The sequence below is a fragment of the Protopterus annectens genome, chromosome 5.part0, assembly GCF_019279795.1.
Source record: "Protopterus annectens isolate FY-2018-M chromosome 5.part0, PAN1.0, whole genome shotgun sequence".
Classification (NCBI taxonomy): domain Eukaryota; kingdom Metazoa; phylum Chordata; order Ceratodontiformes; family Protopteridae; genus Protopterus; species Protopterus annectens.
This window is the reverse complement of record NC_056735.1, coordinates 1,777,480,200-1,777,494,358: the sequence shown is the minus strand read 5'-3', so window position 1 is coordinate 1,777,494,358 and position 14,159 is coordinate 1,777,480,200. Positions and strand designations below refer to the sequence as shown.

The 14,159-nt window shown below is 40.5% G+C and overlaps 1 protein-coding gene across 1 annotated transcript in view; it reads left to right on the top strand.

The window, feature by feature from the left end:
• The window catches only part of LOC122802414 (zinc finger CCCH domain-containing protein 13-like), a 1,157,483-nt gene that overhangs the window by 256,507 nt on the left and 886,817 nt on the right, over window positions 1-14,159 (top strand). Inside the window, exon 5 of the mRNA XM_044072036.1 lies at window positions 3,255-3,364. Coding sequence (XP_043927971.1) covers window positions 3,255-3,364 — 110 coding nt within the window. The remainder of the gene's footprint in view (window positions 1-3,254; window positions 3,365-14,159) is intronic.

Genomic DNA, 14,159 nt, shown 5'->3' with positions numbered 1-14,159 from the left:
ATTTTATGTATTCCCACATACTGGCAATTGTCTTTCATGTGTCCTATGCCACCTCATCGCCTATGTGCAGCTTCATTTTTCCCATCAAGTCCTCCTTATTGTGTCTGTCCTGATTTCTTCACTCCTTGTGCTACATCTGGGCCATTTCTCCTCCCTCTATATTAGTCCGACAAGGCATTTCCAGTCCTGTATCTCTTTTACCTTGTCTACTTCTCATCTGGCTGAGTGGTCATCCTTGAATATGTTTGTCATGCTCTCCTTGTGATGTTTCTCACTAATTATTACCACTAGCTCTGTTTCTCATTCGTAACTTGTCTGTGGGATTTGCACTTTGCCTTGTCTTGCTTTCCTTCTCCTTGTCTGTCATTGCTTTCTTCCTTCACATTAGCTTGCACTTTATTGACAGCAGTAGAGTTCCTTTTCCATGCCATCCTGTCTGATGGTGTCCTGTTACCTTCTGTCCGGTCCCACTCTCCTCTTTTCTTACCTGAATAACCAGTCCACTACTATGACTAGATCTTGCATGATTCTGTGAAGCACTGCTATTTTTTTTTTCCTGCAGGCTTCTGTGTTCTCTGCTTCCGCAAAAACTTCCTGAGCCAGACAGCTGCCCCAGATTTTGTGCTCATTGTTTACCTGTTTCACTTTCTTCTGCAGCCTGTCTTGTCCTTTTCATGCTGTTTGATTATTGGATCTCTGATTTGTTCCTTTCTGTAGTTTTTTTTATCATTATTTTTTAATTTATGTTGGTCTGTCTATTTTTGAAGCACCTTTGTAGTTGGTTCCATCTCAAGTGTTGATCTGTTAACAAAAAAAAAAAATCTCAAGTATTGATCTGTTAACAAAAAAAAAACAGCTGAGTGACAGGTTGAGTTAAAAAATAGCTAAAACAAGTATAAAAAAAAAGTCTTACTTAAGTAATCTAGATCACTGGCAGACTGTGAACCAGAAGCAAATTTAAAGTTTTTTCAGAATGTGAAATCAGTTTGTACCTTACAGTCGAAATTGCCAATTGAGCAGTTAACTAAGTAAGGTTTCACCCATTTGAATTTGATGTGCTGTGATTCAGCCAAATGTCACTTTACCTACTGCCATGAAACCAAGCAGATGATTTCTGATCCAGGCACACAAAGCATAACAGCAGCAAGATAACTTGAGGTTCTTTACTGCCTTTCTAGATTACCTGGGACTTCAGTTAATCATTACAGGTTCTTATTTCATAGTCTTAGAAGAAGTTGTTATCTAGGAGCAATACTGGGCATTACTGTTTCAGTGAGTGTACATCTCTATCAAGACTAAAGTCTACTTATTTTCTCTTTGTATATAGTATGGTTGTAGGCAAGGTTTCTGTGACAGCAGTGTCTTCCTTTTTATTCTTGGTCACATCACAGCAAGTGTTTTGCTAGTTCTGCATGCAAAACCTCAAATGGGATACTTGTTAGCATTACCCCAGAGGTTTGTTGAAACTAGCAACTCATTCCATGGAACAGGAGTTTCCTGTCATTCATCTGTTCTCAGTGAACTAAACAGGTGGGAAGAGATGGTTAAAAGAATGAAGAAGAATGGTTTGTCATGGCATGTCCTTGTCAGGTTTTCACGTTTTCACAGCGGATGCCTCAGATTCTAGGTAAGGTGCAAAGCCTTTGGCTCAGACCAGGATGTCCATAAATCTAAATGAAATGTTAACAGTGGAAATGGCCTTGAAAGTGTTCTGATACTCCCTGAAAGTAAGAGCTCTTTATAGCCTTGAACGTGAGGAACTCGCTCCTGTTAGCATTGTATGACAGTGTCTATATAGGTTCATAGGTTCATAGGTTCATACTAGGCTATCTGCCCTAGGGCATTTATAAGCCTAGCCAGAGTGAAATGAAATATGAAACTCAAATGTCTGTCATTATTTTCTGACTTCAACCCTTAATGATTTGACAATAAGGCACACTTTTTTTCATAGGTTCATAGTTTTTTTAGTACTAAGCTAACTGCCCTTGCGAGCCATTTTAAGCCTAGGCAGTTATCTCTTGTGAGACTCAAACGCTACACCTTGTGTTTATAAGGCAAAGACCTTAGTCAATAAGCCAACCTCCCAACAATGGGCCCTGCAGTTATTTGTAATAGTCACCTTATGGCAGTTTTATCTGGATAGAAGAGTGAAGTGTTTTGGCAAGTTGTCTAAGTCATATGATTGAAATAGATTTGAAATGGCACTTGTAATGTTTTGGTTTTTTCTCCCCGTATTTGACGAGTTTGTGGGGTAAGTTCATCAAGTGGCACAACTTGGAGCAAAACTCCTGTGCCAGCAGGTGTTTTTTTTTTAATTTCTGTTCATCTGTCATGTTTCTGCCACAGGCTTGCTTTAAGCTGATCCTGTTTTTGAAACATTAGATTTTGTCTTCCAGTTTTCCTTTCATCTGGATAAGCACCAGACTCCATTTTGACCAAATAAGCTGCAAGCCTTGTTTAACTGAGATGCATATATAATGTGTATGTTTGTGTAATGGCTGTGTGGAAGACAGAGGTCTGTATTACAGTACAGATTCTTGGACCGCTGTTTCAGTTCTGTTGTTCTTGTTCTGGAAACAAATTGAAAGACAGTTTCACCTTCTCAAGACTCCTTGGAGTTTGAGCTTTTAGACTGTTTAGAACTAGGCTTTCCTTGAATGGAGCATTCCCCAGAACTAATTCTGCAACATGGAATTCTTTTCCAGCAAGTAACATGAATTCTCTGGCTTCTAGACTGTTCACAGTAAGACTCTCATTACGTCTTAAAGTACAAGGCATGTGTTTCGTTGACAGCTTCTTGCAGAACAGTTTGCCCAGTAAACCAGTAAAGTTGCGGTACTCTGATTTCACTATTTCATTGTTATCATTGCATTATTATCCTGTCCATATTTCTGTCTTTCCTGTCAGTAGGTCCCATCTTGACTTTCTTCCCTCCTTATCACCACTAAGCATGGCTGGTATATCATAATGCGTTGTCCTGCTAAGGGGATTTCTTCTTTTCTCTTTTAACTGTTTCATTATTTATCTGCAAATGTCTCTTGCTACTACTTTGAAAAAAGGATGCTGACAGCTGTTCTAGTGTTTAATGTTAAAATTGGCATTGATGTAAAAACAATGCAGGGTATTTTGTTATGATGTTAACAGCAGCATCTTTAGTAAGCCAGTAATGTATTGCAAGTTCTTATAGTAATATTTTTTATTTAGTAAATTAATTATTGATATTTGTGCTTATTCAGAATTTTGCTTACTTTCAGACACATTGCCGCAACTGGATGAATACTGGCAACTGTGTTTATGGTAACACTTGCAGGTTTACACATGGCCCATCACCCAGGGGCAAAAACTACAGTGGCAACTACAGAAGGTAAGCTGTGCTGCATTTTCTACAGTATGTCTTATGACATTCCAGTGAGTCTTGTATTTCTGCATGATGTGGATATTTGTAAGAAATCATTCACAAGAAGAATGATTTGCAAATTGTTGATTGTTTGGCTGGGTTGTGGTTACAGGTTTCTGAGCTTTTTTTCTGGAGGTAGTTGAGTCAGTTTAGTTTTCTACTACTATAAAGCTTATTACCGTGCTATGTGAAGTAACTTACTAGAAGGAAACAGATGCACTGTGACCCACTGTTGCCATGCTGACTAAACCAGAATACACTTGCCTCCCCACAGACACCATCTAGACATATTCTGCACTTTGATGGATTGATCAAGTACATATAGTCAAGCAGGGCATGTGTGAACAGCACCTATTTAGTGCTTTATGTAGGGGGGTCATCAACCCTTCTTCCACACATTTTCTGTGTGAGGAATTCATTTGTGCATACCTTTACATTCGTATTCAAAATCCAGGGTCAGTACTGCTGCTGCTGCAGAAGGGGTATGGTGACTTTAGGAGTCTGTCCCTCCTCTGATGATCACACTGCACAACTGTGCAGTCGTGACATTTGCACAATGTGTCTGCATGCATACGTCACATCTTAGGTTAACACCACTCCATTCATATTGCTTGCCTTATGATCACAAAATACTACATACCAACACGCTTTTGCAGTTGTGCATTACTCAGTGCTTTTTTGTATTAGATAAGTCTATAAAAGTAAGACTTCAACACTTCACCTTTTGTGCACTCTAGTGTGTAAGCACTAGTACATGTCCCATAACACACTAGTACATGTCCCATAAGAAGCCACAGTGGGCATCTGAATCAGTGATTTATTTGAAATTTCTGATGAGATTTCATCCATTTGTCTTCACTTGTAGGATTTATCTTTTGGCATGAAGCTGACTCCAAGAGAGACAGTCCTCGGCCGTTTTTTTTTTTTTGCTGTGCAGTACATCTTGTCTCTTGACTGCTTGAAGTGCTGCTGTTCATTGAAATACAGTGGGTCTTGCACAGCTGCAGTGAAAGCTCTAACTTACTGTTGAGGAGAGCTGATGGATTCTGTGTTTGGATTTACTTGCCCACAAGTCATTACTTGGCATATTTTTTTATGATAGTTTCTGCTCTTCGGTAAGGATGTGCACCTTCAATGAAGTACACTGTGACATCACTTGTCAGTTACATAAGCATACAGATTTCTTAACCTCATTTTTTATTCCACTCTCAGAATTCAGCTGTCGACTTTTATGTTGCCATAAAAACAGTTGCTTTCCCTTTGGTAATTTCTGATGCCAAAAGGATTTCCAAATTTGAAATAATGTCAGAAGGAGTCGTCTTGAGGACTCTAGTTTCACCTGAGACTTCTTCTGAAGGTCTGCATTGTGTGGGACTTTTCTGGGCCTGTCAGGAGTGGCATTACCTCTGATTAATAAGGATCCACTTCTGATATGTTATTTTGTAGATGGGTTTTGCATTGGTTTAAGTGCATCCTTTGCGGCGTACATTTCAGAGTTCTTATTTTACCCTTCCCACATCTGATCAGCTTGACCCTGGGTCCTGAGTCTGTACAGATTCTGCAGTTCAGTCACAAGTGATCATATAGTTTGACTGATGGCAGATAATTGAGTTATGGTGGGAGATTTTAGCCGTTGGCTGCATCAGTACAGAGGGCGTAGACCTACCCCCCCCCCCCGAAATACGCTTTTCTTTTCTTGCAGGTAGGTATCAATTGGCAAAAACTTATAGTAACTTTCACAAGCCAGGTTTCAGAGTTGTAGAGTGTGGTACTTTCTCCCTAGTCATTTGCCCTGGGTGTTCATGGGATGGGTGGGCCTTAGTTTTTGAGACAGATGCACCAGTGAAGTTGCTTGAATGCTCTTTTATTATAGATTGCTGCAGTAGTCTTCGCGATATATGGGTTATACCCTGCATAGGCTATAACAGTTGGCCAGCTTCCAAAGCTTTAGGGCAAAATTCCACACCCTAAACCATTAGTCAGCTTCAGCTGACCTAAATAAAAAGTCAGGTTTGGAGATCAAAGCCCTTCAGAGCTTTCCTGCCGCTGAGAAGAGCACTCCTATGTGGGCTTCCAAGGATCAGTGGTTGGCTAACACTATTCCATTGCTGGCAGACAAGTTCCCTTCAGGAAAATTCCCTTCACGTTTCTTTTATACTTGTTTAACATTTTGTGAGAAACATGTACTGCAAGTATTTTCCTTGACTGTCTCATGACTTTTATGTTCTTTTATATGGGAGCATACATTGTTACTTTTGTGGTTAAAGGTTGTTTAAAACTATGACTTTCTGTAGAGAAACTGTTTATTTTACTTTTTGATGCTCGGGAAAGTGTTTAAAGTGCTTTTTACTGTGTTTTTTTTTTTCTGGGGAAAAAGTTACTTTTTTTTTTTTTTTTTTTTTGATACTTTCCCGTCTTTACTGACTGTTGTTGCTAAGCTTCCATGGGAAGCGAGTGCCATCATTTGGGATGACCATGGAACAGACTATACTGGTCACTCATTTGGACTATCTTTCAGCTATAAAGCCGTAAAAAGATTGTTAAGCAGCCTTTGCCACCACAACAGGCTGGTAATTTGCCTCAGCCACAGGCGAGCAACTTTGCTGTGGCCAAAGCTATTTAGTCAGACCACTTTTCTTTCTTTGGATCACTCTGGTGTAGTCTGTACAGCTACCAAGGATCGGGGGTTAGCCATGTCCTCTGCAGCTGTTTGGGTCTCCACGGTGGATGAGGGAGAGACAGTCTTATTGGTCATGGGAGAAGGCCTGTTTTCCCTTGCATTCCTATTAAAGAGAAAGAGAAAAGTAAACATTTATTTTCTCCTGTGTCATTTACTCTGGACAGTAGTAATTTATTGGGCTTGTCTCAGGGTTTTGTATAGGCTCTTGCCCCTTCTTGTGAAGTGGATTCTGGTAAAAGAAAAAAGGGAAGATGCAGGATATAAACAAAAAAAAAGTCCTACTCAGAAAGATTCATTGCCCTATCACTGTATTCTGTCTCCTGCAGATTTCTAAGGAACAATCTGTATCTGGCCTACAGGCAGTCTCTGATCCTGCCCTGATGGAAATGTTACACATTCGTAAATCAAACTGCATGAGGGTCACTTGTTCCAGGGATCTTAACTTAATCTCAGACATAAATAAATCATGTTGGAGGGATAGATGCATCTCTCTGAGACTACCCCTTTTTCTGGAGCAAGCTTTCTATTCATGTGAAGCAAAGCCCTTCCCTAACTCTCTTCAGGCACATCTAGATTAATGGATGGGTAATCGTAAATTTACTCCTGGGGTGGCACCCATATCTCTCATGAACAGAGGCAGTCTGTATTAGATTCCATAGAATAGGCTGAAACCTCTGTGAATTTCATTCACCTAGCTCTTGAAAATTGGTTAACTGTGGTTAAATATGACTAGGCTTGTAAGAGCTCCTCGTCCATTAGCCAGGTAATCTCCTATGAACCAGTGGAATCAAGCCATTATAAAAGTGGTTCCTAAAGTAGGCAAATCTAAAACACCAACAACTTTAGACCAAGAACAATTCTCTGTACTCAAGATAAAATCTTTAAAAAAAAAATATTTTCACTCAACTCACTGTGAATATGCACAGACTTCCAACATTCTATTACTCCCATCAACTTGAATTCTGGTCTGAACGCAGTACAGTGACAGCCATGTGCACCCTTACACATGATATTCTGCAGAACTCAGACAAAGGCCTTTTAACTGGTTCATTTTTGATTGTTCTAATCAAAACCTTTGACCCTGCATACCACGAAGTTTACTAAATTCCCTTTTCTTAGTAGTTGTCAAGCAAGATGCACTTCATCAGCTATAGACAATTCCAAGTCCTAATAGGTTTCACTGTCACCTTTTGCAAATGTAAACAAGGGTATCCTCCTTTACTTTTCTCTGTTTTTATTGACAGACTGCCTTTTGTACTTCCACAACTCAGGATCATTCTCTGTGAAAATGATTTGGTCATTTATAGAGACAAATCTTTACCAGACATCACTAAAAATGAATTTGTCTCCTTTCAAATTGGATTAGCTTACAAAGGAAGTGACAAACATTTTTTTAGTTATAGGAGATTCCCTCATAAAGGGAGATGGGAATGTTTACCAAACAATGATGGAGCCTGTGTGTCGATGTTGGCAGACGTTAAAGGGCTATTACTAGGTTGAACACTGGAAAGATTGTCAGGTGTGTTGATGTCATTATCATTGCAGGTAATGATGCTGCTGGGTGTACAAATAGTTCCGTTTTATTGGCTGATGTGATGGATAGTACTCAGCTTTGTGGGAAGTAGTGTATTTTATTTATTTTGTGGATGTTCTACTCAAGATGTTTAAAGGATCTTTATTGCAAGAGCCTAGCACTGTTAACTTAATTAGAAGATGCATGTTTTAAGCTAACATCAGCACATTTTGGAGTGGGAACTTGTGGTTTTGAAAGAGGCATATTTTGCAGGGGGCAAAACACACTTGCTGCATCATCAGCCCCCTTTTTCTCATTTTCTACATGGGGTCTGGGTATCATGTTAGCTGTCGCCATCTATCTCGATTCAATGCCACACTCCTGCCTTCTTCAACAATCATGCCTGACTGTCGCAGATCTTCTCTCACACAATACAGCCACCTCTTTGCCTGGCCGTCCTTGTTTCCTCTCACCGTCTTCGTTTCTGTCCCAAATCACCTTAGCCAGATTATCTTCTGCTTTCTCCACATGTGTCCGAACCACTAATCTGTTCTGTTTGGTCTTTTCTGCAATTGGAGTAACTTTGGCTGCTGCTATGTCCTCATTTCTTCATCTGTCCCACAGTGTGCATCCTACCACCTTTCTCAGGCACTTAATTTCCATCACCTCTGGTTTCCTCATCTGTTCTGCATTTACTGCCCAGGTTTATGTACCATACAGTAGTACTGGTCACACCATTGTCTTGTACACTTTACTTTTCAGCTTCTTTGGCATTCTTTTGTCATAGACTACACCTGTGACAGTTGGCTGCAGCCCATCAGATTCTAGCTTTTACTTTGTCATTCAGAGACTTCCCTTCTTCTCAACCATCCCTTCCAGATACTTGAAGCTGTTAACCTGTTCCAGTGTCTTCCCTTGTATCTCAATTCTCAGCTTCTTCTGATTTCCTCAATTTGCTGCCATTACCACTGTCTATCTGTACTTAGATTCATCCCATGTGCCTTCAGTTTTGCATTGCATTCCATTTCCTATCCTTTGCCGAAGTTCTTGCTCAGAGTCTGCTTGTAATGCCACATAGTTTGCATACAGCAACTTTATTATCTGACCCCTCCCCCTGTTTGCTAATGCAGTCCATCACCAGTATGAACAACAGTGGGCTTAGAGCTGAACCCTGGTGCACACCCAGTCCCTCTGGGAACCCCTCTGTGAGACCGAACGCTTGCCCATGTTGGTAACATATTTCTGTTCTAAGTTAACGTTCAAGGTAAAACATTCTTGAGTCCATTTTAATAGGATTATGAGGAAGTCACCTTTAAGAAAAAAAAATTAATGTAATTGTCTGCATTGTTAAAAATCTGCAAAAAAGTTTGTGACTTGGAAGTAGTCTTGAAAGGTGAGCAGATTGATGTCACAATTTTAACTGAAATGTAGTTTAATGAGAAATTGCCCCTAGTTGATGTGTAAGAATATGATGGTTATCACCACTCAAGATATGCCAGGGTAGGGGAGAAGAATTTATATTTACAGTAACAGTGAAGCGTACTCTGTTTTATGCCATAATTGCTTTAAGAGAGACAGTTTTTACAGATACAAATGTCTGGAGTTTGCTAGCACCATTATTATAATAAAATTCTGTAGGAGTTCTTAACTTTATTAAGCTAGAGGGATTAGTGTGCGAGTTGGGAAGATTGCGTAACAACCATAGTTGCATAGTAGCAGTGGATTTAAATGCCTTGGATATTTCCTGGGGGAAGTAATCTTCCAAAACTAATAATGATAGCTGTGTCGTTGAAGTTATAAGTCAACTTGGACTTAGTCAGCATCTAGATTTCCTCACTAGACAGGGGAACAACTTTGTTTTTGCAAGCCCTGAGGTAGACTTGTTAGATTTCCAAGCATTGTGGTGCTTTCTGGAAATTGATTTATGTACAGTACAAAGCAAGAGAAGTAAAAACTGGGAAATAGAATACTACAGATATTGTTATTAGGTTTGAGTTATAGTCATGGGAATAAAAGAAAATCTTTAAGGACAATGAACCTGATCAAATCTGGAGTATATTTAAGTTAGAAAGATTCACGAACCTGTAAGTAAGAAGCATTTATTCTACCAAGGTACACAAAGTTTTTCATTAATTTCTAGGGAAAAGGAAAAACCGGCAGAATTATAAAGTATCTCGTTTTGACACTCCTCACCAGAGATATTTAGTATCTGCAGAGGAAGCTAGGAGGGAAGTAAAGAGAAGGCTAAATATGAATTATGCTTGGCAAAGTGCTCTCTTGGTGATGGGAAGACTTTCTAGAAGCATTCCAGTGGCTGTGGTGGTGATAACTTGATTAATATTGTATTAAAGCTGGGGGATACATATGTTTGTGCATGTTCTCAAGTTAGTGTATATTTTGACAAGCACTTTCTGGACCAACACTGCTGTCGCTGGACATGGGTATTACTATAATACTATGGAAATATAGGGGAAATGTCGATTCTTAAGAGCTCTTGGGTAGATGATGCTTTAAGTTTAGAATTAGATGTGATGATATAGGTGTTCTGGGCAATTTAAATACTTATTTTTAAATAAAATGAAGGATTGTGTTCTCCTTTATTTAACGTGCATATTTACAGTAAACTCTCAGTTAACCAGAACTCAAGCCACCAGAAAAATATCAAAGAAATACAATACAGTTTTCATGTGCTGCACTTTCTTTTTTCCCCCTGCAGAAACGTAACCTAGGTTTTTACAGTTTTAGACTTTTAGAAAGGAAGATAAGAATAAATTCCCTCTCTCCCCAACCCAAGAACAAGTCAAACCAAACAAATAGTATTAGGTACAGTATTAGTCAGGCCTATTTTTAATAGTAACTAGCAACCAGTAACTACAGGTGTCCGGCATCTACCAATCACCATGGGTGCCGGTTAACTGAGAGTTTTCTGTAATTTGAACTTGGCTAATTATTATGTACCCTTGCTTTGTTTCAACGAATGCTAAAAACTGTCCCATTACAGAAATGAGGAGGATATTTATAGCCTAGATGACCGTAGACTGATACATTGGACATGTATCCTGAGAAAATGCTTTGAGAGGAGCATTTTAACTAGTAGTCAGGCAGATGGAAATCGCACAAAGAACATTTTCCAACGTGGTTTTGTGAATGGTAGACCAAGCAGTACTAATTTGCTAAATTTCTGTATTGTGGTTGACACGCTAGGCTGATATTCCAGTGGATACAGTGTTTCTCAGTTTTGCTAATGCCATCGATACTGTACCACACAGTGTTTAGTATACAAGTTCAAGCATTCAAAGAACTTTCCACCAAAATACACTGGATGAAAAACCCTAATACCAACCCAGTCATCCATCCTATTCTTAAAAGAAATAATTGACCCTGATTTCTTAATTTTTAGTGGAATATTATTCCACCACCCAGGAATCCTTCCAGAAAAGGATTTATACCAGCCAGCATTCTTACATGATTTACACTAGTAATGAGATCTTTAATTCAATATTGTCCTTTTCATTCTTCCTTAGTGTATGGGTTACGGATCCAACCACAGATCCGACTTGGTTGCATATCTCAGACTTAGATTCAACTCTCAAGCGCCTCTGTCTACCCATATTGCCCCAGCTAGCCTACAGTCCTTCAGACCTTGTTTTCCGCCATCTTGCATAGATTTGGATCCTTTCTCAGAAGCTTTTTTTTTTTTCAGTCTTTCAGAGTATTTGTGAATAGCTATTATTTAGGAATAGCTTATCATCCAAACCCTTTTCTGTTATCCTTCCTGTCCTCCTGACAGGTTTTTCGGGTTTTGCTTTAATGTTAGTACTTTTCCTACCTTTTTTTGGTACTCTAATTGAGTAGCATTGTTGGTACCATTTTTTTCCTTTCCTTTACTCTTTCTTTTTTTAGGGTACTAATCCTACCATTGCTAGTAGTTTACGGTAAAAAAAAATAAAAATTTTTTTTTCTTTCTTGTGCCCATTTAGTTAAGGCTGAGAAGCCAACAGGTTTTAAAAGATTCACTTCCTGGGACACAAAATTCCAAACTCTGATGCTCACAGGGAGTGCGTTTTATTGCCTAGGAGTGGCATACCTGAACAATTGTTCTATCTGTGCTGCCTTTAACTCTAGCACTAGAAGGAGCAAATTGTTTCGTAAGGGGCTGCTTCCCCTGTCTTCCATCTTTTTCATTTAGGGCTCGAACCCCCCAGTAAGCATTCAGAAACTCCGTCAAGAGTCTAGAAAGAGATCCCCTACCTGATCTCTGAAAACTCCTTCTGCCATCGCAACTTCAGAGCCTCCTCAGAAATTTAAGGGAAGACATTGGTTCCTAAACCCTCTGATCCGATTATTACACCAGATAAATGTAAACAGTTCCTGGATCCAAAAACCTCATATCTGAACTCTAGTTTTTCAAAATCTCCTCGAACTCACTCACCTGAGCACACAATTGATTCAGTGTCTCCATGGCTCTATTCCCCCTTTCTTCAAAGCACACAAAGGAAACGCTCGAGACCACAGTCTACTACCTCATCTGTTAGGTCCTTCCAGAAGTCTTTCCAAAGTTGGCATAGATAAGATGATGAGGAAATTCCTCAGAGCTCAAATTCAGATGGAGGTTATACCGTGTCTGTCTCCCATTGGATCTGTGACCCTCTCCTCCACGTCCCATGTAGTATCTCTTTCTGCAATCTGTCCTATGGTTTTTGGAGCCCTCAGATCTGAGAGTTTAGAGAGAGTTAGCATTGGACCTTGGGGACCAGGATCTATTCCGATGTTGTAGGAGCCTGTGCTTGCACCTCAAAACCTCGGTATTAGATAGCTCAGGTATAGCTCCCTTCTTGAGACACTGGTCGAGACAGGGTCAAGCCTTGGCTGCTTTGAAAGTTTTGGCTCAGTGTGGCCAGTCAAGACTTCTCAAAGACCGTTTGCCTTAAAAGTAGCGGAGAGGGTTTTCTCTTGTCTGAGATCCAGTTTCTTATTCTTCCTTGGGTCCTACATCCATTTCCCCAGCCGGTCCGAACTCTGATCCTGTCAGACCTACTCCACAGGGACAGCTGATGCCAACTAGCATCCATACATTTTTCTTAGAAGAACTTCCCATCCTTTCAAATACTTCCCAGAGGATCCCACTGGTGAAGTTCTATGAAAGAGAATGTGCAAAAGGATCTCTCTCAGAGGATACTGACTTTGAATGAAGGGGAAGTGCCCCCTAGATCTCTACCTGATGACATCTCATTGGAGACATTCTAGAGATTCATAAGCAGAAAGGTGGATGGTCCTCAGATACTCCCTCCCCAGAGGAGTCAGTATTTCTGGAAGCTTTTGGTTCCTACATCTTGAGCGACTCCCTTGGCTGATGAGCGTATCAAGCTAGTATCTTGCCAGGCGTGGAAGGAACCAGACTCTTTCGAACCAATTTCCCAAATCATTCATACAAATTTTGGCACCAGCGAAGGACAGACCCAGTTGGAGCAAAGGAGTCTCTGTTGATGCTATGGTTGTGGCAGCAGCCACAAAAAGGAGCTAGCTGAGCAGAGCCCCTCTGCCATCTCCTTAATAGGGAGTCAAGGGCATTGGACAGATTTGGAAAGCACATATTTGCTTCAGCGATCTTTGGCTTGAGGGTCCTGAATTATTTAGCACAATTTACAAGACTGCAGAGGGATTTGACCAAGGAGTTGTCCAAATCCCTTTCAGAGTTCATATCTGTGGAGTACTGTAAAAGATCATCCCCACAACTGGCCACTCTCCTTTTATCCATTTCCAGTGCATCCATGAGGTTAGTATCCTATGCTGCAGAGGGTTCCTCATGGGCTCCCGGTTCAGGACTTGCCTTACAAAGACTTGCTTGGATGCAGCTGTGCAACTTTGCCGACTCTTTCAAGTCTTCTTTCATCTGTTCTCCTTTTGGTGGAGCTTTCTTGTTCAGCCCTTCTGTTAAAGAAATGCTCTCTTGCAGTGTACAGGAGTGAAAGACACAGTCTGCCATAGGGATTCATTTTTCTACCCCTCAACAATCCTTTTCCAAGAATCAAAGACTGGGCAAGAGAATGTGGTCCCAGAAATCCCAGGGTTCTTTCCAGGACTCATGCAGCGACAACCCCTCCAGGGGCAGACAGGGGAGTTCAATGGAAGATGCCGTCCTGGCGGAAGAGGAGCCCCACAAAATCAGGGTTTCAGAGATTCCTTTCTGGATCAACCCTTTCATTGCTTTTGAATGGTTGCCCTACTTGCTCACCTCTTCAGGCAGTCGGGGGGTGGTTGTCCTTGCAGCCAGACACCTGGGCTGTTATAAGCTTCCTGACGTCCCACCCAGTCAGAGAGTAGCTGCAACTCACAAGATTCAGAAGCTGCTGGACATGATTCATCCAGGAGGTCCCACCAGATTCAAAGAGGATTCTGATCTTACTCAAGGTTCTTTTTAGTACCAAAGAAGACAGGGGACCCAAGACCAATTTTGGATCTAAGCAGTCTGAACAAATTTGTGAAGAAGTCAAAGTTCTGAATGGTCATAGTGTAGTCTATCCTGGCTTTTTTGCGCAAGGTTGATTGGATGTGCTCAGTCGATCTTC